Consider the following 25,684-nt stretch of genomic DNA (forward strand, 5'->3'; position numbering starts at 1 on the left):
AAACAAGCGAGCAAATGTTTTAGGGAAAAAAAGGAAGTTTTGGAAAAAAAATAATCAAACTTGGCACATAGTCAAATAGGCTGTCTTGTTCAGAAGGACAAGCTCTGGAAAGAGATTTGAAGTATGTGAACAAGCCTTACTTAATTCTGGGGCAAAAAAAAAAAAAGTACCCTGTAGAGGGAACACTGGCCGTAAAGGCACTACATCAAACTGATCTTAAGAGTACTGAAGAAGAAGGTAGCCTGGAGATGCAACAGTTCATAATCCAAGTCTTACAAAAATCGCATGGAGCGAACCATCTTAAATAATAACATTTTCTCTCTACTTCTCAGTTGCAGTTTGTCTAACTAGTTTGAATGCATTTGATCGTAATGCTTTGTAGACTTCCTTTCCACAATATCTAATAAATTTGAGTCCCTGAGTTTGTTACAGTGTTCTTTTAATCTCCTCGGAAATAATGAACCCGAGTGCAAAACCCCGTATTCGGTGTACCAAAACAGTCATGCATGGAATGATTCCTCATGACCTCAGTAAATGGAGTATGTGTTGTTAAGCACTTGGCTTACTTTCAGAAAGTGACTTAGGCTTTGTGGAGAATCGTACCCCACATGTCATTTTAGATTCTACTGCACAAAGGGAAAAAGACGGCAGAGGGAAGGAATCAGTGGCCGTAAAAGATGTTTCAAATGATATCTATGTCACTTATTATTTGCATTTTATATAAATGAAGGGATATATAAGATATATATCTGAAGGGATCCTTTCTTTGAATCATATAGTGATTTTGTCTTTTAAGTATATGGAAACATTTAGTCTTTATACATCTGTTAAAAAAAAAATTAACAATTTTCCTTTCAAGCAACTCAACTATATTTTATATTTTTTGAAGTGAGTTCTGTTCTTATCAGTAGTGTTTTAATCAAAGCTAAATGATTAAATGTTGGTCTGAAAAAGTAGAAAGGGACTTCCTTGGCAATCCAGTGGTTAAGATTTTGCTTAAAATCCATGGTCAGGGAGCCAAGATCCCACGTGCCTCTTGGTCAAAACACCAAAACATAAGATGAGAGCAATACTGTAACAAATTTGCTAAAGACTTTAAAAATGGTCCACATTTTTAAAAACAGAAGTTATTTTGTAAACAAAGAAAAAGTGAAATGAAGATTGATGAAGAAGGTAAATATCCCTTCTGTTTGGGAGACACTAACATGAAAGGCAACCATTCATTTTCTGTGTCTGTTGTCTAGGAACATATGTGATGACGGTCACTGCGATTGATGCTGACGATCCAAATGCCCTCAATGGGATGTTGAGGTACAGAATCCTGTCCCAGGCGCCAAGCACCCCTTCGCCCAACATGTTTACAATCAACAATGAGACTGGGGACATTATCACGGTGGCAGCTGGACTTGACAGAGAAGTAAGCCAACCGAAATCTGTATTGAATTTGCTTGTAATCTTAAAAGTGCACTGGCTCACATCTATCTTGTCTCCAGGCTCAGTGGAGACAAAAAAGTCCCCCTGCCAATGCAGGAGACTCGGGTTCGATCCCTGGGTCGGAAAGATCCCTTGGAGAAAGAAATGACTCCAATATTCTTGCCTGGGAAGTCCCATGGACAGAGGATCCTGGTGGGCTACGATCTACGGGCTCACAAAGAGTCGGACACGACTGAGCAACTGAGCACACACAGAATAACATCTCCACAAGATTATTCATGTGTTCATGGTCATGAAGAAATCGATTGTACTCTTTTACAGAATTTCAAGTTGGTTAAATGATGTCTGTAAACTGGATAAATCAGTGCTGGTCCATGTAATATTTAGGGTGGTCATTGACTAAGTTAAGCCGGTAACCTTCTGGTATCTACTTTTTGAACTTCTTCACATTTTCTGTTTTTCCTCATACTCAAAGGATTTGATGAGGAATTAAATTTAAAATCGTGCCCAAATCAAGTGTACATACATTTAGGATAATTTTTAGCATTCGTATTTTGAAGAGGCTACAAATGACACGTGTGATGAGGGTTTTTTTGTAATCCTTGATTTAGTACAGAAGAGATGATCACCTTCTCTTTAAGATGAACTTCACAGGTTTGAACACCAAGAACTGCCTGCGTTCCACTGACAGGGCTTTAAAGTTATAAACACAGAGAAACACACTTCTGGCATATACTTTGTTGTAAAGGCATACGGTGTTGACAGTATTGAGATGTAATGGCGGATCACAGTCTGAGAAGGAATAGGTGTTTCATCCCTTCTAGATGGGCCGTCTCGCTCTGACAGAGCTGAGCCCACCACGCTGTGGCATCCTGCTGTGTTCTGTTCTCATGATTCCTTCTGCCAGGAACATCTTGCCCGTTTTTCTTGATCTTGAACCCTCCAGTGCCTCACGTTGCCATTCAAGCCCTGCTTATATCCTTTCCTGAAAACTCCAGCCCTACTGAATTTTCCTATACCCTTTCTCCATTCTGTTCTAACCATTTTCTTAGCGATTCTCAAGGTCATTATTGACCATCAGTAATCATGGTGTGAGTGAATTATCAAAGTGCCGACTCATAGAGATCTGTGCCTATAGGTTTCTAGCTGAGCCAGCTTCTATCGTTAATGAGACCTCGTATTATGTGTATCAAAAGGAAACATTAGACCTACCATCATAAATATTATTGACAAGGATTTTAGGGCTCGGATTTTATGGCATTTTATTTGTCTTAGTAAGTAGCAGCCACTAGAATTGGATCACAGAAAACATTACTATTTCAATTCATTATGTACGCAAGATAGAGGTGGCAACACTTTAATAAAGTAATATGAGCCAATCAAGATTACTTAATTCACAATTGAGCCCAGAGCCTTCCTTAGGAGTCAGATGGATGGCTAGTATGGTATTTATGCCTGTTAACTCCCAGGTGCCAACAGCTCTTGCTCTAGGAATATTTCGCACCAGAGATTGCTGAAATTTAGCTTTTGCAGTAGCACCTTTAGTTCAGTGATATCTGGAACATGTATATCTTTTCACCTCTTCCATTACTGTATAAAATACTATTCTTAAATGTCAATAAATTCAGCATGAATACTGTATTTTACAGGAAAATATAGCATTTTTTTTAATATTCTCAGGAGTGCCAGGCTGCTCACATCCTAAGGAGGTATATAGCTCATCTCCCAAACCTAATATTTCTCTTTCATTTCACACTCTCATTGTGAGATACAGAAATGGGACTTCATCTTGTTTTCATATAGTAATATTCCTATCACATTTAGCCTAGCTGTTTTATGAAAAGCAAGAGGCATAGAGAATGAAAGATAGCTTTGTCAAAGCAAACCAACCGTATTTAAAAATCAAAGAGACTGTATTTAGTTTAGGGGGTGAAAGTTGCAAATCAGGCTATACTTTGGTTAAGTATATCTTGCGGTGGCCGGAAGCAACTATGCACAACCTGATGAAATGAAAGTGGACATGAATTCAAAGCTATAGAATCACAAGTTAGATACAGCATGAGAAATTGCTTCTTGACAGTGATGCTATTAAACACAACAGTGAGTTACTAGGGAAAACAATGGAAAACCTTCCTTTTCTGAAAGTCATTTAACATGGCAAAATATATCTATGTCAGATGGTTTATGGTAATTCTGCCTGAGGCCAGGGATAAATTATGCTGACTTCTCCAGGCCTCATGTCAGCTGGAGATGCTTTTATTTCTGTTAGACTTCACAGTTTTCTTTCTGTCCAAAGTCATTTCCGTTGTCATCCTCCCGAGATGGACGACACCTTTAAGGGATTGAACTCCTAATCATTGAAATGCTTACTGCGATTTAGCTTTTTATTTTCCTTTCATCTCCAGGTTGTAAAAAATGCCAGTTCTTGGGGTTCTACAGACCTAAAGCTTCACCACGACACTCGCCAGTCTTCAGTTTTTTAATCTCCATCTGATTTCTTTTACTTTTTATCTTTTCGTTTTCTAAATATATTTTTAAATTTTATTTTCTTAAAGTATAGTTGTTTTACAGTGTGTTAATTTCTGCTGTACAACAAAGTGATTAAGTTATATATGTGTGTGTGTGTATATATATATATATATATATATATATATATATATAAAATGTGCCGTGTTGTGCTTAGTCGCTCAGTCATGTCCAACTCTTTGTGACCCCATGGACTAGAGCCTGCCAGGCTCCTCTGTCCATGGGGTTCTCTAGGCAAGAATACTGGAGTGGGTTGTTGTTTCCTCCTCCAGAGGATCTTCCGAACCCAGGGATCGTACCCAGGTCTCCCCCAAGCAGGCGGATTCTTTACCAACTGAGCCACCAGAGAAGCCCATATATGTATCTATCTATCTATCTATTATATATATATATATATATATATAGTTTGGGATTCTCAGGTGACTCAGTGGGAAGAATCTGCCTGCCACTGCAGGAGCTGCTGGAGACACAGTTTCTATCCCTGGGTGGGGAAGATCCCCTGGAGGAGGAAATGGCAAACCATTACGGTATTCTTGCCTGGAAAATCCCACGGTGGGCTACAGTCCATAGGGCTGCAAAGAGTGAGACACGCCGAGCAGCTGAGAGCACACACGCACACATGTATATGGCTCATTACTGGACAGTGAGTCTAGTACCTTGTGCTTTACAGTAGGGCCTCGTTGTTTATCAGTTTGACTTCTTGTTCCCTGACTTGGTGGTAACCATTCCTGGCATTTTCTTCTTTTCTCCAGCTTTTATATGTCCATCTCCTGCCCTTTTTGGTCAGGACTACTGATGAGTTACCTCTGCTTCATTAGGTTTGAATAATTCGGGCTTTGCCTGTTATGGGCTATTTGACTTTTAGTGTCTTAACCTGAAACCTCAGCTCCCCCATCTGTAAAGGGAGGTAATAATATTACATCTGCTTCATGGGATGATTGGACCGATTACATAACCCGAAGCATAGAGCCTTCAGCACAGTGTCCAGTGCATGTTAGCTCTCCTTATCCCGTGGCCGTCGCAGATCTAGCCTCAACATCCAGTGGGTGATCACATCACTTTGACTTCTCATAATTTTTCTCGTGGCAATGAAAGAATTACACTTCCTGTTTTCCAAGCAAAGTAATACGTTCACTTGGGCTCTCAATTCTGAGTTCTTTCCTAAAAGAATGTTCTCTTGTCTTCTCTGGTCTTGGTCTTGCCTCCTCTGAAGGGTCTTTTCTAGAAACCCGACTGGTTCCTTCATAATCCTCGACCAGCTGTCTCCCCTCTGGTTGAAGGGCTCTCCAAGACCCACAGCCTGAAGTCAGAGCTCTTCAACGTGGTGCCCCAGACCCTCTAGCATGCTGGTCCCAAAGCCTTCCTTAGTCTGAGCTCCTAGAATTCTTTACTTCCTGCTAGGAAGCCAGTGATGGCCTCCGCCCATGCAACCACATGCCCGTCCTTGTACAGATCTGAGCTTCTCTGTTCTGTCTGTTGTTTCTTCTGCCTGAAGATTCCTTTGCCATCTTCCTCTAGAGCAGGCTAATACCCGCTCTCTGAGGGCCGGCCCTCAGCCCCTCCCTGGGATACCTACCCATAACGGCCTGTGTTCCTCCAGATATACAGACTGTGTTCCAGGGACATCTTATCTTCTTTCCAGCTCCTGATATTCAGTGAGGTCCCTGTGTTCCTCTTCTTTTCACCCTGAACAGAAACCTGGAAGAAAAGTTCAAGTTATTAGATTTTCTTCTTCGTGTCAACACCAGACTCCAAAGGGCAGCCATACGTGCCCTTCACTGCCACCCGTTCTTGGTCTCCTTGGAATCTGGCTTTCCACCTGCTCCCCTGTCTCAGGACACACTCACGCCGTGCATTTATTGGAGAGCCCTCACATAGTGCAGCAGTTAATGGTACAGACTCTGGAATCAGAGAGAGCTGGATTCAAGTCTTTTTTCTGCTATTTCCAGCTCATGTCAGTGGGTGCTTCCCTGCTCCACTAAGCCTTGGTTTCCTACTCTGTAAAATGAGGATAAAAATAGTCCACTTGCCTTATCAGTTTATTTTGAGACACAACATAAAGTGTGGCTCATACTTAGTGCTCATTCTCAATAGATGTCATTTTTTATTATCAAGGCCCATAGAACAATGCCAGCGTACAGTAAGCATTCAAAAAATGTTTAGCCTACAAATCTATAAGGTAGATAGTAATGTCAGCCCTACCTCACAGATGAGGGAACTGGGGACTTTGCATTTAAGAATTTGAACAGGGTCACAAACCTGCACTTCCCTCCTAGGATCTCATGATATTATTGCTTACTTGTCCATCCCCTAACCCAAGGCATCCAAAAGCAACCCTGTCATCTCCCTAAACCTGTGCTTCCTGAGGAATTTCCAACATGACCAGCGCCCCCTCCCCAGTTTCCCAAGATCACGATCAACTTCATTGTGCCCTGCTATCCGTCCACTGATTGATTTAATCAAGTTCTTCTCAGTTTACCCACCAAGTTCATCTTGCATTTATTCTTCCCTCTAGGCTTGGAGGACTGGTTGAGATGCACCTCTTCAAGACAAGACTGTTCCCATCATTTCTTCCTGCTTTTACTATGGTTCCATTGCACATTTAGCCACATGATCCATTCATATTTGTCGCTTTCATTTGTCTCTTGCTCTTAATGGCAGCAAGGCTATCTCTGGTTTTGTGTATTATTTTATTTAGCTAAATGCTACATTGCCTGCCATCCAGTAGACATTTATTAAATGTGTGCCAAGCGGATGACGGAATGTTCTCACCTCTTCATTCACTTAGAGCACTCTAGTTCAGTGCTGTAGTGTCAAAAGTATGTCGCACAAGTATAGTGATTTTAATTGATACATCTAGAGAAAGCCAGAGAGCCCCAAGTCTTTTAGATGCTTACTCCATCAAGTAGAGACTGCCAGAGCACAAGCATTGTATCGGGTTTATTTTTAGTCATGTTTATGGTCAGTGGTGCTAGTTTTCTGTTTACAGTACTTTTATAATAAATCGTTTCTTAAAAGAGAGTTCCTGTCAAGATAAATAGTAAGTGACTCATGCTGTAGAAAGGTGAGGATATAACATAATTGGGAAGATGGCATATGAATCCGTTTCATAGTTTGGGAAACAATGAGCTATCTTATGCTCCCGGTATATATTTTAATGAATAAATGATAGCTAACCATGTAAATAAGATGGTTTTTCCCAAACTTGAAATAATTTTTATAGTAGCACACAAGGTCCAAGGCTTCTCATACATTCATGCATCCAGCCACAAATTCAAAAGCATTTGTTCCTTGCTTATACTGTGGCAAGCATTAGGTTCTATACCAGGGGCATAAACATCTGCAAAGCAGTGACCCTGAGGAGGGATTTGTGTACATGTATGCAGCTGGGGAAGACAGACAGACAGACTAATAACAGCCTCTTAAAATGGAAGCAGTGATAGAGGTATGTCCTGAGCTGGAAAAGAACTCTTCTTCCTCAAGGACTTTCAGAAATCATCTCTGGAGTGACTTTAAGCTTCCTGCTTGCCAGACTCAGAAAAAGGGGAAAGGATGTTCTGGACCAAGGTTTCTCAACCTTGGCGCTATTGACCTTTTGGACAGGATAAGCCTCTGTTGTGGGGGGTCTGTTCTGTGCATGTAGGGTGTTTAGTAGCATCTATGGTCTCTGCACATTAGATGTCAGTAGCATCGCCCAGCTGTTACAAGCAGAAATGTCTCAGGATACTGACAGATGTCCTTGGGGATGATGAGGATAGGGGGCAAAATCACCCCAGTTTTAAAACAGTGGTTTAGGCTGAGGAAAATGCAAGTGCAGTTGCCTAGAGATGTGACAGGCATTTGGAGATTGGGTTGGCCAAACATTTGTGTGTGTCAGTGCCATCTTATGGTCAAACCCAAATGACCCTTGAGGCCAACCCAATACAGACAGCTCAAGATACGGGGTGAGCAAACGGAAAGTGAGAGCTTTGGTGGGAAAGGGGAGTCAGGGGCTGGAAGAACTGACCGCAAGGAGAGGAGTTGAGATTTTATCCTTTCTAGAACAGAAAGCAAGGAAATGTTTTTAAGCAAAGTTCCCTTGATCAGACACAGGACTATGAGGGTGGGAAGTCAACTTCTTCTGAAATCTAAATGTCAGTCATTCAGAACTAGAGGCCCAGTGACTAAATTAGGCAAGAGCTCTAAATAGTTTGGTAGTCTAAAACATAGACTGTCGTGTCTTCCTTACTAAATGTAAAATTGTTTTACCAATCAGGCAGTTAAATTCAGACTATGTTATTTAACAAGTTGTCATTTTTCTTTACTTGAAGAAACACTATATTTTAGAAATAACAATGTTCTTTTGTAACTTAGAATTCTCAAGACTAGCTTGCAGCAATAGGAAATTTCAAGTATTAGCTATTGATCCCAATATTTCAGCTCAGCGGAAAATTGGGCCTATTATACTTATATAATTCTAAAGATCTTTGTAAAATACTATATTAACAAAATCCATTATCTCCAGATAATGCCGATGTATGTTTTTTATCTTCTGTAAAAATATTTATATTTTTGATAATGCTCATCTGTTTCTGAAAATAACAGCCAACAAAAATGGCATTTCAAAGTCATAACAATTTTTTTTATTTTTCATGACTTTCAGCTGGGAGGTTGAACAGAATACCCTACAAAATTCTCTTGATAACCATGAGGGCATTAAGCTGAAATGACACTCTTGATTGGGAATGGAAATCATTGAGAAATATTTTAGTCTATGTAAGCATTATGGTGAGGGCTTATGGGTTAAGAAAAATTAAAATGGCTCAACCAGCCCTATTCCTTTGTTTCTTTCTTCCATTCAAAAAAGTGGGGTATTTTTTTTTAAAGACAAATGAAAAGGAATGGAAATAAACAACTGCTAAGAGATTGGCATAGTGGTGGGCAGGCTAAAAATTGAATGTGTGAGGTTTGACTTTCACTCTTAGCCCTTCTTTGCCTTGCCCACAAACATCTAAAGCAAAAGCTATAATTTGTGTCTGTTCTCTCACAGCTCCCAAAATCCCTCAAGAGTGGTCATTCATAATGTGAGCTATACTTAGAATTAAGGGAAATGGTCTTTGCAGTGACCATTTATTTTTTTGTATGAAGAAGTGAGTTTAATTGTTCAGGATGTTTTAGCGTTTTTTAATGATCTCTATATTATCTGTGCCAATTTCCATGGAGATTTCAAATGATCTTAGGTATTTGTTTTGTTTGGTTTGGTTTAGTTGCTAAGTCGTGTCCGACTCTTGTGATCCCATGGACTGTAGCCCGCCAGTTTCCTCTGTCCATGGGATTCTCCAGGCAAGAATACTGGAGTGGGTTGCCATGCCCTCCTCCAGTTTGTTCTGTTTAGGTTTTCCTAGTGTAAAACTAAGTCAGCCAGTGCTATAGACTGTCTCAGACACACTCAGGATTTTTCTGTTAGGTGCATTACAACTGACCTTGGCTCCTCTTTAAAAAGTTCAATCTGGTATTTGAAAGCAGTGACACAAATTTGATATTAACCATCTATGTGAAAATATATCATCATAGGTCTGTGGACTCAGTGAGTATTGTACTCAAATAAAGGTCCACTGAGGGGGTAACTATTAAATACCTACTAGGTTCCAAGATGAAGAATATAAACAGAAACCCTTTGTTTTGGTCTTCATTTCATTTAACAATATATCTCTCCTCTATAGTTGTAAATAGTGTGCTCTGAAAGAAATTAGAAGAAAATACTGCATCAAGTTTGCTATAATAGAAGGAACATATGTAAAGATATATAAAAGGAAAGCATATATACTTTATGAATTATATATGCTTTCTTCTCCCTCTCAAGTTTCTTGATTGTTTTTAGTAGCCTAAACCGGGTAGAAATTAACATCTGAGAAAGTAAATGCAAACCACATGACTCAAATGCTTGATGACAGTGTTGTGAAGTTTGGAAGAAAAAGAAACACTGAAGCCAGATTGAAATTTCGGCTTAGCAGCGAATTTCACACATCTGCCACACGCTCCTTTCCGCCAGTCAAGGTGAAAACATCCAGTTAAACCTCTCTAGACAAGGACCAGACCTGTGCTTCACAAGTTAAAGTAAACTCCACTTGGGAAATTTCAAGTCCTGTTAATCAGAGTGAATAATGCCGTGCTTTTCTGGGTGTAATCAAGAGCCACTTACCTAACAACTGTGATGTCTTCTTGAGGAATTCGTTTCATTTAAGTTGTTCTCTTTATGTCTTTTTAGAAAGTGCAACAGTATACGTTAATCATTCAAGCTACAGACATGGAAGGCAATCCCACATATGGCCTTTCCAACACAGCCACGGCTGTCATCACGGTGACGGATGTCAACGACAATCCTCCGGAGTTCACTGCCATGACAGTAAGTACAGACTGTCGCTCGCAGAGCGCGAGGCCTGTGGTTCATTACCGCGAAGTTTCGTCATGAATAATAGATGTGTTAGATAGAGCCGGAACTTATCTCACTGTAGAATGGCTACTGATTCCCATGTTTTCTGTCATTTACACCAGAGCTTTAAATGAGGCACCAAACTAATTTGTTTTTTTGTCCTCTCCAAGTCCACTGATAAAGTTATTAAAACATCCTGCCTGGAAGAAATGCCCTAAATAGACGTTAGGCTGTTTTAACAAAATATTTATAAATATCTTAAGGTGCACAAACCATGTGACTGATTGATGCTACTTTGTCAGCAGATAATTATCTCTTGGCTAAAATGATTTCCTTCAGACAAGTCCGTCCTTCTGATGACCACTCATGAATCATCCACATACCCACAGAATTTACTATTAATGAAATTAATTTTATATTTTAATTTTAATGAAACTATAACATAATTTGGAAAAAAATAATTTGAGGGCCGCACAGAGTTATAGTATTTTTAAAGTCAAACATAAATGCTGTGATTACCTGCATTACTAATCTCCTCGCTTAGTGTGGATAATAAAGATTTAATGGGGCAGTAAAATCCGGGCAGTGTGATCATCGAGACACGCCGTCCTTCAGGGGTGCCCGTCGCTGCTCTGAATCAGCTTTATCTTTCCTTGCAGTTCTATGGTGAAGTCCCTGAAAACAGGGTGGATGTCATAGTCGCTAATCTAACAGTGACAGATAAGGATCAGCCCCACACGCCGGCCTGGAACGCCGTCTACAGAATCAGCGGTGGAGACCCCGCCGGCCGCTTTGCCATTCAAACTGACCCCAACAGCAACGACGGCTTAGTCACCGTAGTAAAAGTAAGTGCCGCGGTCTCTCTGATGGCCGCTCGGCCATGACCGTATGTGCCTCCCACCCCTTAGTTTCTTATTGACTCAGGACATTTTCTTTCAACCGTCTCAATGCTGTGCTTAGTTGCTCAGTCACGTCCGACTCTTTGCAGCCTGCTAGGCATCTCTGTCCATGGGGATTCTCTTGGCAAGAATACTGGAGTGGGTTGCCCTGCCCTTCTCCAAAGGATCTTCCCAACCCACCGATCAAACCCAGGTCTCCCACATTGCAGGCAGATTCTTTACCATCTGAGCCACTGGGGAAGCCCCTCTCTAAATCAGAGTTAATGTATTTGGGGGAGTCACGTTTGTTATTTTTTACTTATGTTGATGCCAAGATCAACATAGTCTCACTCTCTCCCCGGAATATGATTGATTTTCAATCATCCAGGTGTTTTAACAGTGAAGATACAACAATCCTCAGCAGTGTTAACAGTCAGTGCAGTGAATGTGTTAGTGTTATGTTGTGGAATTTTATATGTGTATATATATATACACATGCACATGTATGTAACATCTCTTTATTTTATTCATTTTGACTGGGTCGTGCTGTCTGGCATGTGGGATCTTAGTTCCCTGACTAGGTATTGAACTGGTGCCCCATGCATTGGGAGTCTTAACCTAAACACTGGACCACTAGGCAAGTCCCACATCATAGAGTTTTGATGGCCAACTGATACTTGCATACTATTCTTATGTCTACAGGCTGCTTTTAGAGTATTGGCTCAGGGAACAAACCAGAAAATACCACCAATGTATAACTAGATGAGTGTAGGCGATGAGAGGGCCTATCCTCTTAAAAGGTTTTGAATTTACTTTGCCGTTTTTAAATGCCATTTTTAAGAAATTGGTTCTTCTAATTTTTCATTGTCAGAAAGTAAAACAAAGCTGAGTTCTGGAAGTAAAAGGGATGTTACCTTCATGTGTAGCAAATAGACAGTGCTAATGGAAAACCTCTGTGAAGTGAGCATCTCTTTCTACCCACCCAGGCAAGAGTTTGCTTCTTTGCCTCCCATTCCAACACTGTTGGGCTTCCCAGGTGGCCCTAGTGGTTAAGAATCTGCCTGCCGATACAAAAGACACAGGTTCAATCCCCAGGTTGGGAAGATTTCCTAGAGAAGGAAATTGCAACCCACTCCAGTATTCTTGCCTAGAAAATCCCATGGACAGAGGAACCTGGAGGACTACAGTCCATGGGTCTCAAAGAGTCAGACATGCCTGAGTGACTAACAGTTTCACTTTTTTCCAAAGATCTTAGATAAGTAAACATTGTCAGCGATGTTTCATGAGTCTAGTACACTCACTCAAAAGAATTCTGTAGTATTTCCTGGCTTCTTTGCTGTCTTGTTTAAAATAATTCAGAAAGGGAAGTTGAACTGGGGATTTTAGAGGGAGAGTAAAAAAACTTTTGAATCAGAGTTGAGGAGGTAGTCGAGGTGGAGAAACTAGTGTGGTCTGTGCTAATTTCATGACTTTTTCAGTAGCTTCTGCCCTTGGTCTTTCTTAGACTCCCCAGGATGGCAGGAGAGCTCTTTTTCTCATACTATTAATATTACTCACAGTAATGCTTATGGGTATCTTAACTGGAAGACCGTCAATGAAATTAAGAGGGAAAGTCCAGTCTGGTCACTTGACTCCTGGTATGCTTTCTATTGACAGTGAGATTCAGTGAAACTTTGAGAGCAAATGTTTACATTATCTGTGCATTGCCTTTATCTCGAGTGGCATGCTTAGATTTGGCATTTGTACAGACCAGTAAAATCCTCAAAATTACTTTGGAAAACAGCCACAGATTTAGTTTGCTAACTAAGGAAAAAATAAAAAGTCCTTCTACCTATGAACACTGTTTTTTAATTGTATGTATGTGTGCACTGTAAAATGTATACTTGAAATTATGAATGAACTTTTAAATAGGAAAAGTTTAGCTTTATGGGAAAAAAAAATCACATTTTCTAATTTTTGTTTTGTCCACTTCATTGCAGACTGTTTAAAAGCTTTCCTGGGTGAAGAATGGTCTTTGTACCAATGTTTGAGAGTACAGTCTAGACCATCATGTTCTCACTTAATCCCAGATTATTTAGTATTTTTTTTAAATTTTTTGGTAAACAACACTGCTCTTAAGAATATGTAAGGTCTTAGATGTAGCTAAATAAATGCAGTGTGCAATAGTAATAAGCATTATTTTGTGAACATAAGTCTTTGAAATGCACAAGGTACATAAACATCTTGTAGAAGTAGGTTACATTGTGATAAATATTTCAATCATTGGCCATGCTAATGCATGTTTTCCAGAAATTTGAGAGGAACATATGGTGTAGTGAATAAAAAATTAATGTTTTAGAAATGGAGTTACTAGAAGGATCAACTTCAAAATGCAAATATTCTTATTTCCTGCAAAAATATGGTTTCTCCTTTAAAAAAATTTTTTTTTTGGTTTTTCCAGCCAATCGACTTTGAAACAAATAGGATGTATGTCCTTACTGTTGCTGCAGAAAATCAAGTGCCATTAGCCAAGGGTATTCAGCATCCACCTCAGTCAACTGCAACTGTGTCTGTCACAGTTATCGATGTGAATGAAAATCCTTATTTTGCCCCAAATCCAAAGATCATTCGCCAAGAAGAAGGCCTTCACGCCGGTACCATGTTAACAACGTTCACTGCTCAGGACCCAGATCGATATATGCAGCAAAGTATTAGGTATCAAATGCCATTTATGGTGTTTTTGCCATTTGCATTATGTTCTATGCTGTGCATAAAATTTTTTCACCATTTGGGTGAGAAATTTTCATTAGCACCCATGCTCCTTATTATAAGATTATTTTAATTATTTGATGAAATTTTTTCAGTGGATCAATGAGTATATTAGACAGGAGATATATAAATGGATCTACTCTTTTATCATTTAAAGAAACAGAAGTTAGCCTCTTTTTTCTGTCCTTGCTCCTTTTAAAACATCTTTAGTAATAATTTACCCTGTGCTTTTATGCCAACCATCACAAAAAGCTTCTCCCATGAGTAAATGGGAGAGTCTCAGAAAGCTTATAACATTTATCTCTTTTCCACACATCAGGAAGAAAAGAAAACTCATGCCAGCACCAAGATATAAGAGCTAATTATTTTCATCCCTCACCTGTACAGTGGTTATAGGACTTATAAAATATATCTGTAAAGATTTCCAGCCTCAGCAAAATCTAATTTATCCTTCCTGATGAGGGTTGGCAGAGCATACCCCACATGACTATTATCCATCGCTGGTGATGGTAATTTTTAAAATTAGCTCATATTTTATTTAACTCCTTTCAGTACTGTTGATAACAGATAACTGTGTATCTTCTTCATTTCTCTGTACACTGGAATCAAGACAGATGAATAGCTAGTGAACAGGTGTATTGAACTCATGTAACTTTTTACCTCTCCAAATGGGATATGTTTTCCAATTCATATATTGGTTATCCAAGCTTGAAAAGCTCATCCCCACCCCAAATAAAAAAGGAGGTAAGCAAATACAGAGAAATCTACTCAGACCACAGGATTCCCCTTGAAGGGTATAGTTCTGAGGTTTGGCCCAGGTGGGCGATCCTAGGATAAATGGGATTACCGGAGCCGGGAGAGGAGGGTGGTCACCTCACTGTGACTGAATCCCCACCATGATAAGGTAGTAAATGTTTAAGGAGTGTTCTGTGATAGAAAGTCAACTTCTATTATAATTTCTCTTAAGCCCTATACATTAGGGCTACTGCTCACTTAGAAGATATATTAGAACTATTTTATATGGACCATTGCTCTCCTATGAACTAGATAAGAGCTCATAATGAGACCTGTCAAATCTGCCCTAGCCCCAACCTACAGTACAGAAACTGAGTTCCTCATCTTTCCCCCTACCGCCTATGTAACATTGACCTCATGCCTGGCCAACACACAAACCATGTTGCCTCCCAAACCGCTGCCACAGAAATGCTTGCATTACAGCTGTTTGTCCCAACCATCATCTACAGAAATACAAGTTAACACGCTGGTTGTGTCTGGGACTAAACCAGAAAAATCAGCTTCCTGTTTTAAATTTCATGTCAAAAGAAATAAACTTATTGCACTTTCATTTTGTAGATACACAAAATTATCCGATCCTGCAAACTGGCTAAAAATAGACTCTGTGAATGGTCAGATAACTACCATTGCTGTTTTGGACAGAGAATCACCGAATGTGAAAAACAATATATATAATGCTACTTTCCTTGCTTCTGACAATGGTACGTAATTAAATATAGTCACTTTATTTGTCCTGGATGTTGTTAAAGAGAGTAGAGCCTCATCACAAATGCATCATCAGGAAATGAGGTTTTCTAGGAAACCCAAATTTCATTCCTTCTAAGGCGCCAATGACCTTCCCTCCTCTGAGGCCCCAGCTTCTATTTTCCATTTCCTTTGGGCTTTCTATATTTGCTGTCTTCTGCAATGAACGCCCCAGGGTCCTCACACCCTCCGTGGTCACCTCGTATTGTGATCACAGGGCTTTGTAATTGTTCTGCCCTGCTACACCTTGATGGCATAGCCGACACACTGTTTCTCGAGGTGGTCATTTTAGATTTCTTCTAATCAGCATGTTTGCTACCATCAGTCTGTCTGTCTTTAGCATTTTTCCTCTAGTTCTCTAACTGTAGTCTGCCATGTCTAGGAAACTCTTAATTTCTTGCATAAGTTAAAATAATTGAATATTTGAGCTTTAGAATGTTGGTTTTGAAAAACATAAACACATAGTTTAGCATCTTTGTTTTTCTTTCTTGGTCTCTTCTGGATTCTAAATGGCCAAGGTTAATAGATAACACTTTTTTCTTTAGATCTATAACATAAAAGTGACACATTAAACTGGAGTTGGCCTCGTTTTAGGTCTCAATATGATATGGTTTAAGAGTGAAGCTTTGAAATTCCACCTGACCTCCCCCTCCCCCCTGGATCCAGACTCCATTTATACGATTTTTCTAACTGCAGGATTAGCAATGAGGTTTTAAATCTGTCCATTTCCTTTTTCTGTTGAATACGGATAATGGTAGCAGTATGTAACTCATGTACAGGGGAAGATAACAAGGCTTGTATACATAAAACTTTTAAAACAGTGCCTGGCACAAACTATACACTCAAGTAATTATTTCTATGATGTGCAAATAGTTTTAAAACTAAATCACAGCCATCTTTTAAAACAGTTTTAATTTTGGACTGTGAATGTTAGCATCTAATAAAAATAGTAGGCTTTTGCTATTTGGTGGCCAAGATGTGCAGTTTGAAAAACATTGCCTGTCAACATTTTTGATAAGAACAGTTTCAAAGAACCATTCCTAATCCTGTATAAGATGATTCAATGAGATCATTATCTGTTATAAATCTACGAGGTGACAAGACCAAAGCAATATTTCTTATCCTTTCTAATGTGAGATCTACTGTTCACATATTTAGAGTTGAAACTTGGTGGGAAGCACTTCTGCCATTTCACATCAAAGCAGAGCATTTGTGTCTGCTTTACATTTTCTGTAAGTGGTAGCTTTCTCCACCCTGAAACTTACAGTAATATATCTTGCACCATTATGCTGAGATTTAAAGAGCTATAAAATTATATGTATATGTGTGAGTTGTGAGTTACAACCAGATTTTTCATTCACCAAGGTGGATTGTTTCCTAATTGAAAGGGTGTTTGATATGAGAGAAGTGAGCAGTTAAATCTGTGTAGCTGTGATGTTTTGCAAATGCATTCGACGTTAAATCACAAGGCTGGATTTAGAGCCCCAGTTCTGCTTCTTAATGTCTGGACAAGCTATTATAATCTCTATGCCTTCATTTCATTATTGATCATTGTTTTTGCTGCTTGCTATTCTGTGAAGTCGTTATGAGAGTCAAATAATATGAAATGTGATAATAAATATGAAAGTAATTCAAACTATAGGGAAACACAGTGGCCCTCATGGTTAAACCACAGTATTAGAATATTGTAAACAGTCATGCTACCCCTCCATCTTAACCTCCCTGCTCTCAGAACCATCCATATTCCTTAGAGAGGTCCACAGAGATTTCTCCTTATCCTGTCCTGAGGAGTGTATGTGTGCGTCTTCCCCGTTTCATGACCTTGGGCAGGTCACTTAAGCCTCTGGGTCTCAGTACACAGCCTTATTTAGAAAATTCCTGTATTTCTATTCTCTTAAGTGTATACAATATATATATTATATAGTTAAATATAATTATATTATATATTGTATATTCAAATAATATAATTATTATGTTTACATATAATAATATTTCCATTACATTTATATATTTATTATATATTTATTCATAAATATTTATAACATAGTAGAGTCCAACTCAAAAGATGAGATAAGTGTAGAGCTAACATGTTATAGTGAGTGGATCTGGGGTCAGGCAGACCCATCTCCACTCCCCAATACTTCTAAGAGGATGCAACCATAACCAGTTTATAGAGACACTTAGGTTCCTGTCTGTTTAAACCAGCTTCATAGGATGGCAATGAAATGATGTATAGAGTGCAACCTAATACTCTCAAGCAAGTGATCCAGCTCCTCCCCAAGACAAGGTCTGTGGGTCTGTAGACTGTTTCAATATTTCAGAGTTATGTCTGGGCTTGAAAAGCACTCTGGGGTTCTTTCATGCACACATCTTGGTTCTCCATCAATGAGCAGGGTCCATGAGATCATGAGGCCCGGGTTTCTGCCTGCTTACATCCCCCAGTGCCTAGAGGAGCCCACTGCACAGGGGGGCACAGAGTAAGCTAGCAAGGGCACAGGACCACACCTGGTGGGGATGGGGTCTTGTACATGTGCGTTGTTACCTCCCTCTGTGCCTGAACCTCCAGTGGGAGGAGTGCAGGGTCATCCTAGAAGAGGCGCAAGAAGTGGCCTTGTACCAAAACAGCAGAGATGCTGTGGCAACGAGACTTTTCCAAGGTTATACAGTGATAAGGGCTAGAAAGCTAGAAACTTTGAGAGTTTCACTGTAATTGAGACTCAAGGGAGAGAACTGCTGAGCATTGGTTTGTGATTTTTCTCCCTTTTTAGGAATTCCTCCTATGAGTGGAACAGGAACACTGCAGATCTATTTACTTGATATTAATGACAATGCCCCTCAAGTCTTACCTCAAGAGGCAGAGATCTGTGAAACTCCGGACCCCAATTCAATTAACATCACAGCACTTGATTATGACATTGATCCAAATGCTGGACCATTTGCTTTTGATCTTCCTTTGTCTCCAGTGACTATTAAGAGAAATTGGACCATCACTCGGCTTAATGGTAAGGACAGATTCATTATTTGAATATATGTGCATCTGAGAGGCTTTGAAGCCCGGTATGAAAAGTCCATTTATCATCTTTCTCCTTAAATATATTTTAAAAGCTACTTAAAGTTTAAATAAGATATGAAAAGCCCTTAAAGCCAAAAAAAAAAAAAAAATTTACAGTGCAGGATGGTTGAAACCTGCTTTATATGTACCCTTCGGTACATGATGCAGTCTAGAAAATGCTATGTGTTTTTGAATATTATGATACATAAACTCTCCGACTATATTTTTTCCCTTTATTGTATAGGTGATTTTGCTCAGCTTAACTTAAAAATAAAATTTCTTGAGGCCGGGATCTATGAAGTTCCAATCATAATCACAGATTCGGGTAATCCTCCCAAATCGAATATCTCCATCCTTCGGGTGAAGGTTTGCCAGTGTGATTCCAACGGGGACTGCACAGATGTGGATAGAATTGTGGGAGCAGGGCTGGGCACCGGCGCCATCATCGCCATCCTGCTTTGCATCATCATCCTGCTCAGTGAGTACTTCCTGGTATTTCAGCTTGAAGATCTTTTGCTTCCAGAATGTTTAGCAAAGCAACTTTTTTCTTTACAGTTGGAAAATACAAAGCAGCTTTTTGCTTTTATTGGTTGAAATAGCCACGTAAATATAAATGATGTGATTGGACCGCAGTACATTCACTGATTGTGGCTCTTGCCATCTCGTGGCATCCCGGATCCTGGCTGAAAGCTTTTGCCAGTGCTGCTGGGAGCCACGAAGGTTCCTGTTTCCCAAAGAATGGAGTGGAGGCATGTGCTTTCATCTGAGTTTGAACTGGTGGAGCCAAGAGGTCTCTGTTGCTCTCTTCTCTAAGGAGTTTTTCTTTGCCGTAAAAATCTTCGTTTTTCCTTTTAGTTTCTTCCCTACATTTTTCATTCTTCATTTCTTTCATTGTTTCCTCCATAGTGGGCAGTGTCCTTGTTTTTTTCTGATCCAAGCTTCCCATTCTGTTGGGATATCCCCTACTTCGTAGTCTATTTCTCTTTCATTTGCTACTTCTAGATAGTTCTTTTCTCTAGAATAGTTTGTCCTCTCCGGTTCTTGTACTCAGGGATATAGTACTGTTTGTTCCCAAACTGGTCAGTGCCCACTTGCTCCTTCACTTCCTTTGACAGTACTCTCTGCAAGAGACAAAGCAAATCCTGAGACCGTCCCTGTGCCGTCCCACCAGCTGTGCTCAATAAAAAGTAATTTTTATTGTTGCCTTTCAATGGAATCTAACAACTCTCTTCCATCTCTGAGCAATTTCTCACAGCCAAGCCCACTTTAGGATGAGTAAAACCCTGAGCATCCTTGCATGCACTTACCTGTTTGCAGCAAACTCAGCCAGCCCACCTCTTCCACGCCTGTTGCCGTTTTCTGATGCTGATCACTTGCGGAGCTGCAGCAAACTTCGTAGACAAATATTAGGCAGTCCTAAGTTGAAGCACTTCTCTTAGGATTCGTGTCTGAATTTATGGCACATAGTTGATGATTTAGGAAAATAAGTATATTGCTTTCCTTTGCTTTCCTTTATAGAAAGCGCAGTCAGCAACCTGCTCCAGTCATGCAGGGATCGAGGTATTTGTTTCTGATGGGCTGCATAAAATAGCAAGAGATTGTATTTCATACAGCACATCGGATAATAGAAATGATTACACAGCTCGATAAATTGTCTGTCTTTAGAGCCAGTCTAGATTAAGGAATTGCTCCTTTTTAATATACTTTGCAGTCTTTGGTTCAGTGGAATGCAGGAAATTAACCACTGGAAAGTACTTTAGGAACCGCTTCTAAGTATGCAGGTTAAAAGAACAAATTGCCTGGACCCTGTGCTGTATTGTTGAGTAGCAGCAGGACTTAGTTTATTGTGCAGTCATGCTATGCACCAATCACTTTCTTCAAAATGTTGGCCATTTCTTTTATGTTTTCTCCATTTACAAGTGTTCTGGTAATTTAGAATCCCGTCCTTTTTTTTTCTAAGCAATTACTGTAGAAGCCTGAGCATTTTTTACTTCCTATGTGGAGACTACTTTGACTATAATTTGAATCCACTTGCTAGATTTAGTCCTGGAACAATGGCAAATGAGATCATGTATCTGGCTTTAAAAGGAGTATATTTACTTTTATGGCCAATAATAAAAATGTGCTCAAATAAGAGTCATTAAATCTTTTTGCTTCAGGATGTAAACTGATAGCTCCTCATTTGAGAGGGAATGCATTCCTAGATGTGCACTTAGGGATATGTTTCAATTTCAACTAACAAGAGGCATACATGCCAACCTTATCAAGAAAAACTTTAGAGCTGGTGGATTGTGGTATGAAGAAGGACTTGAGCCATTCTGAAGGAAAATGAATTGGTGCTGATTTTAACGTCAGCCAGCTGGAAAATTTATGATTCTAATCCTGGTGCAGAAATGTAGAGCAGGAAGTGTTGGCGTTAGTCACTCAGTCGTGTCTGAGTCTTTTCAACCCCGTGGACTGTAGCCCGCTGGCTCCTCTGTCCATGGGATTCTGTAGGAACGAATACCGGAGTGGGTTGCCATTTACTTCTCCAGGGGATCTTCCCAACCCAGGGATCAAACCCAGGTCTCCCACATCGCAGGCACACTCTTTTACCATCCAAGCCACCAGGGATGTTATTTCAGTTCTCAGATAATCCCCTGGCCTTCTTACCTGAAGCATGCTGTTGAGCAAGAAAGAGAAAAAGCACAACAGCTCCATAGAAAGACCCAGGCCCTTGGGAGTCAAAAATCCTTAAGATCACGTCTCTGATCCAGGTCTAGTTTGCTGCAAAGGCATCTTGGCATGCACTTCCCCTCCTTGATACGTGCGCTTCTCTCTGATTTGGGGAGGAGAAAGATGACTGATCAACCGGAATGGAACGGCAATTAAATAATGAATGGCAATTTCACCTGTTGTATATTGTTGTTTTTAGAAGTTCTAATCCATTATATGACGCATAGGCTATCCTCCAGCAAGACAAAGCAAAAGATAAAAATAGTTATTGTCCCCATTTGCAGATAGTAAAACTGAGGACAGACATCCACTCAGTGAAGTCGTAGGGTACTAGTTTCTAAAACAATCCAAACCTTGTTCTCAGGGTGTCTTTCCTGTCTTGTTTCTTGTCGTGTGAGGCTAGGATTAGGTAATAGAGTAGAAGATGCCTTGCAAGTTTTCCAGCCATATGAATATAAATCATAAGTCTTGAAGACTGTGATTAGATAAAGTCAAGTTTTTGAAATTATGTATCCGTATGTCTTTACTCTCTTTCTGCCTAGTTCTCGTTCTGATGTTCGTGGTATGGATGAAACGCCGGGATAAAGAACGCCAGGCCAAACAACTTTTAATTGATCCAGAAGATGATGTAAGAGATAATATTTTAAAATATGATGAAGAAGGTGGAGGAGAAGAAGACCAGGTGAGCAGTGTTTTTATATCTCTAAGTGAAATCTTACCATCTTACATTTTAAATGGTGGGGAAAATAGTAATACATACAGTAAAAGAATAGTATCAAATGTCTTTTCCTTGATCACACTATCAAAAGCTTGGTGAATTCTTTCCAACCTGCGCTGCCCATTGAATTTTTTTCTAAAGTGCTGAATGTATTTATTATGAGAACATCATTAACATTGTTTTGAGGAGCCCAGGATTTACACCTAATGCCAGTTATAGCTGTACTGATAAAAATGTTTTTTATTGCAGTTTTTCTTCACTGGATATCCAAAATAAAAGTAGTTTCTGCATTGAGATTTGGATATTTCTGTGGCAGAAAAAGCACAGGCTGTTCACTTCATAAACATTTACCAAGCACAGTCAATAATCTAGGCACTATTTTAATCACTGGGGATACAGCAGTGGGCAGAGCCCACAATGATTTGCACTGAAGAGTCTTACATCTTTTGGCCACTCTGCACATGGCTTGTGGGATCTTAGTTCCCCAACCAAAGTTGAACCCAGGCCACAACAGTGAACGCTCAGAGTCCCAACCACTGGACCACCAGCAGTTCCCACGAGTCTTACATTATTGAGAAATATACGCAGATAGAGACAATATCTAGTTCACGTCTATATCCGTGATGTCTGTCATGGGGTCTGGCTTATTGTAGTTGCTTAATAAACGTTGGGGCTTCCTTGGTGGCTCATCAGTAAAGAATCCGCCTGCAGGAGATGCAGGTTCAATCCCTGGGTCAGAAAAATCCCTAAAGGAGGGCATGACAACCCACTCTAGTATTCTTGCCTGGAAAATCCCACGGACAGAGGAGCCTGTTGGGTTATAGTCCATGGTGTCACAAAGACTTGGACACGACTGAAGTCATTGAGCACAGTAAACATTGAGCTCATGACTGGCTGTAAAATAACGTGACTTTCTGTGTGTACATAAGGAACTGCCTCCCTGTTCAAGGATGGGAATGACCAGTAGGTGGAAAGTGAAAAATTTTATCTCCTGGGAAGCAACATTTTAGATACCAAAGATCAGTACTATTAATGCACACCAGGCATTCTGCTAAGTACATTAAATGCTGTTATCTCTTAAATCTTTGAAACCTGTCATACCGTACAATGACCATCTCCATTTTCGTGTTAGAAAACAGAGCCTAGAGATGATGTTCAGTCTCTCAGTTGTGTCTGAATCTTTGCGACCCTATGGACTGTAGGCTCCATAGGAGCCCACCAGGCTCCTCTGTCCATGGGATTCTCCAGACAAGAATACTGGAGTGAATTGCCATGCCCTCCTCCAGGGGATCTTCCTGACCTACGAATTGAACCCAAGTCTCTTATGCCTTCTGCACTGATAGGTGAGTTCTGTACAACTAGCCCTACCTGGGAAGCCCTGGCAGGATTCTGTAAACTCATAAAACTGGGAAGTGATAGAGGTAGGATTTGAATCCAGGTCTATTTGATGTTACTGTCTAAACTCACTGGTCTTATCTAGTTCCTTTTGAAATTATCTGAGAGAGATGAGTATGAACCATGAGCAATCACTGTGACTGGTATTTCTTAGGTACATTTGTTACCTCTCATGTCCATTTGCTAATACAAGTGTTGGGGTAGCAGCTGGGTGAAGAACCCAGAATCCTTGGATCTTGAGTCATTATCAGTAAATTCAAGGTACCCTGTCTAGATATTAGTGGTAGGACTGTTAACTTGAAAAAGAGCAAATTTCATGAGCATGAGTTCTCTTTCTCTTCTTTACTCCTTTGAGGAAATAATATATCACTCTCTGTTATACAAAGCACATTCACACCCATTGTTTTGTTTCATCTTGGTGGTGGGCCCATCAGAGTTTTCCATTTTCCATTTGAACAGGTTTTGCAATTTACTCTCCAAGTCTGTAACTGGCAGAATCAGAAGTCAAGCCCGCAATCTTCTGATATTGGTTTACAATACCTCGACTCTCTCATTTAGGAAAGCTGCATATTTCAAATCTGTTGAAAACTTGACTCGTATGTAAAGCTGTTTTGAATACTGACTAATTAAAGTGGTTCTATAAATATGCCCCAGGGTTTCTTGCTTATGAATGTCTTTGGATATTAAAATTCATGTTTGGCTTAATCCCTCATTAATCTCTCCTTTCACTTTCCTGAGCTATGTTCAAGAACAGCAAACATTATCTGATCACATTATCTCGTAAATCTTCTTCTTGCAGCATTGTGTTTTTCATGTCACTGTACATAATATTCTAGGCATAAACCTAAACCCAACTCCATGGAGTTTCAGTAGAAATAGCAATAAGTAGAAGGACACTAGTCATGACTGGATGCTGCATAGAATCAAGAAGGAAGATATTTCTCAGCATCTAAATGTCTGGACCAGGGCACTTGATGTCACCTGAGTTGGCTTTTTCTCCCCCCTTCCCCACCAATGACTTTAAGAAATTGTTTAATGAAGGTTTGTTGTCATAGTTATTCTAGAAAAGACTTACTTTCATTGCTGGGACTTCCTTCGCTGTCCAGTGGTTACAACTCCAAGATTCCAGTGCAGAGGACGTGGGTTTGATCCCTGCTCAGGAACTGAGAACCCATGTACCCCAGGACATGGCCTTTCCTCACTTTATCCACTTAGATTGATGCTTGATATCAAATGGTAAAACTTACCTATTGCCAGATTTATTAAAACTCATCATAAATCTTCAACGTCTTCTTTATGTGACCCTGAAAGTTTTCCTTGCTGCCAGATCAACTCTTGGACACAAATGTGTTTCTTCCTACACCCTTTCTTAAGACCAAGGACTTTCCTGGAACTCTGTCTGTACTGACCTCAGTGGCTCATGTTCTTTTTTTTTTATATATAATTATTTATTTATTTTATCTTTGGCTGTGCTGGGTGTTTGTTGCTGTTGCCCGGGCTGTCTCTAGTTGCAGCGAGCAGAGGCTATTTTCTAGTTGCGGTGCAAGGGCTTCTCATTGCAGTGACGTCTCTTACGGAGCACAGATTCTAGGGTGCATGGGCTTCAGTAGTTACGGCTCAAAGGCTAGTTGCCCCAAGGATCTTAGTTCCCAGAACAGGAATCAAACCCATGTTCCCTGCATTGGCAGGCGGATTCTTAACTACTGGACCACCAGGGAGGTTCCTTTTTAAATTTTTTTAAAATCATCTCTTTAATGAAATAGTCCTGGACATCTTGTCGCATTTTTTGTTGTTGCTGCCTCTTGGTTCCTTGATGGCATTTTAGTCCAGATTGAGATCCCCCGCCCAATTCTGATCCTGTTACGTTTCCCATTTGCAGTTCTCATTATAGAAGATTGTGACACAATCGGTAATGGATTCTTAATTCAGTCTAATTTTTGCCTCATAATAGTGGAATAAAATATGCAGCATTGGAAGGCTACACCAAAAGTTCTGTCTCCTCTGCCTCTAAAATGATTCACTTTCACCATCATCAAGGCCACTGCCTCCACTTAGGTCATAATCATCCCTCGCCTTCTCATGAATGTCCTGTCTTTAGACACACGCTCCATCTGCTCTTTGTTGTTCTTACTCAGTCAGTCGTTCAGTCATGACCGACTCTTTGTGACCCCTTGGACTGCAGCATGCCAGACCTCCCTGTCCTTCACTATTGCCCAGAGTTTGCTCAAACTCATGTTCATTGAGCTGTGATGCCATCCAACCAGCTC

The 25,684-nt window shown here is 40.0% G+C and overlaps 1 protein-coding gene and 1 pseudogene across 2 annotated transcripts in view; one reads left to right on the top strand and one right to left on the bottom strand.

The window, feature by feature from the left end:
* The window catches only part of CDH2 (cadherin 2), a 240,866-nt gene that overhangs the window by 185,105 nt on the left and 30,077 nt on the right, over positions 1-25,684 (top strand). For both annotated transcript variants that reach the window (XM_069569104.1, XM_069569105.1), the window contains 8 exons: positions 1,245-1,417; positions 10,208-10,345; positions 11,032-11,217; positions 13,691-13,944; positions 15,352-15,494; positions 18,306-18,539; positions 18,834-19,067; positions 21,847-21,986. In XM_069569104.1, the coding sequence (XP_069425205.1) occupies positions 1,245-1,417; positions 10,208-10,345; positions 11,032-11,217; positions 13,691-13,944; positions 15,352-15,494; positions 18,306-18,539; positions 18,834-19,067; positions 21,847-21,986 (1,502 nt within the window). The remainder of the gene's footprint in view (positions 1-1,244; positions 1,418-10,207; positions 10,346-11,031; positions 11,218-13,690; positions 13,945-15,351; positions 15,495-18,305; positions 18,540-18,833; positions 19,068-21,846; positions 21,987-25,684) is intronic.
* LOC138428074 (NADH dehydrogenase [ubiquinone] 1 alpha subcomplex assembly factor 2 pseudogene) lies at positions 19,228-21,250 on the bottom strand (annotated as a pseudogene).

This window comes from Ovis canadensis, chromosome 23 (genome assembly GCF_042477335.2).
Source record: "Ovis canadensis isolate MfBH-ARS-UI-01 breed Bighorn chromosome 23, ARS-UI_OviCan_v2, whole genome shotgun sequence".
Taxonomy (NCBI): Eukaryota; Metazoa; Chordata; class Mammalia; order Artiodactyla; family Bovidae; genus Ovis; species Ovis canadensis.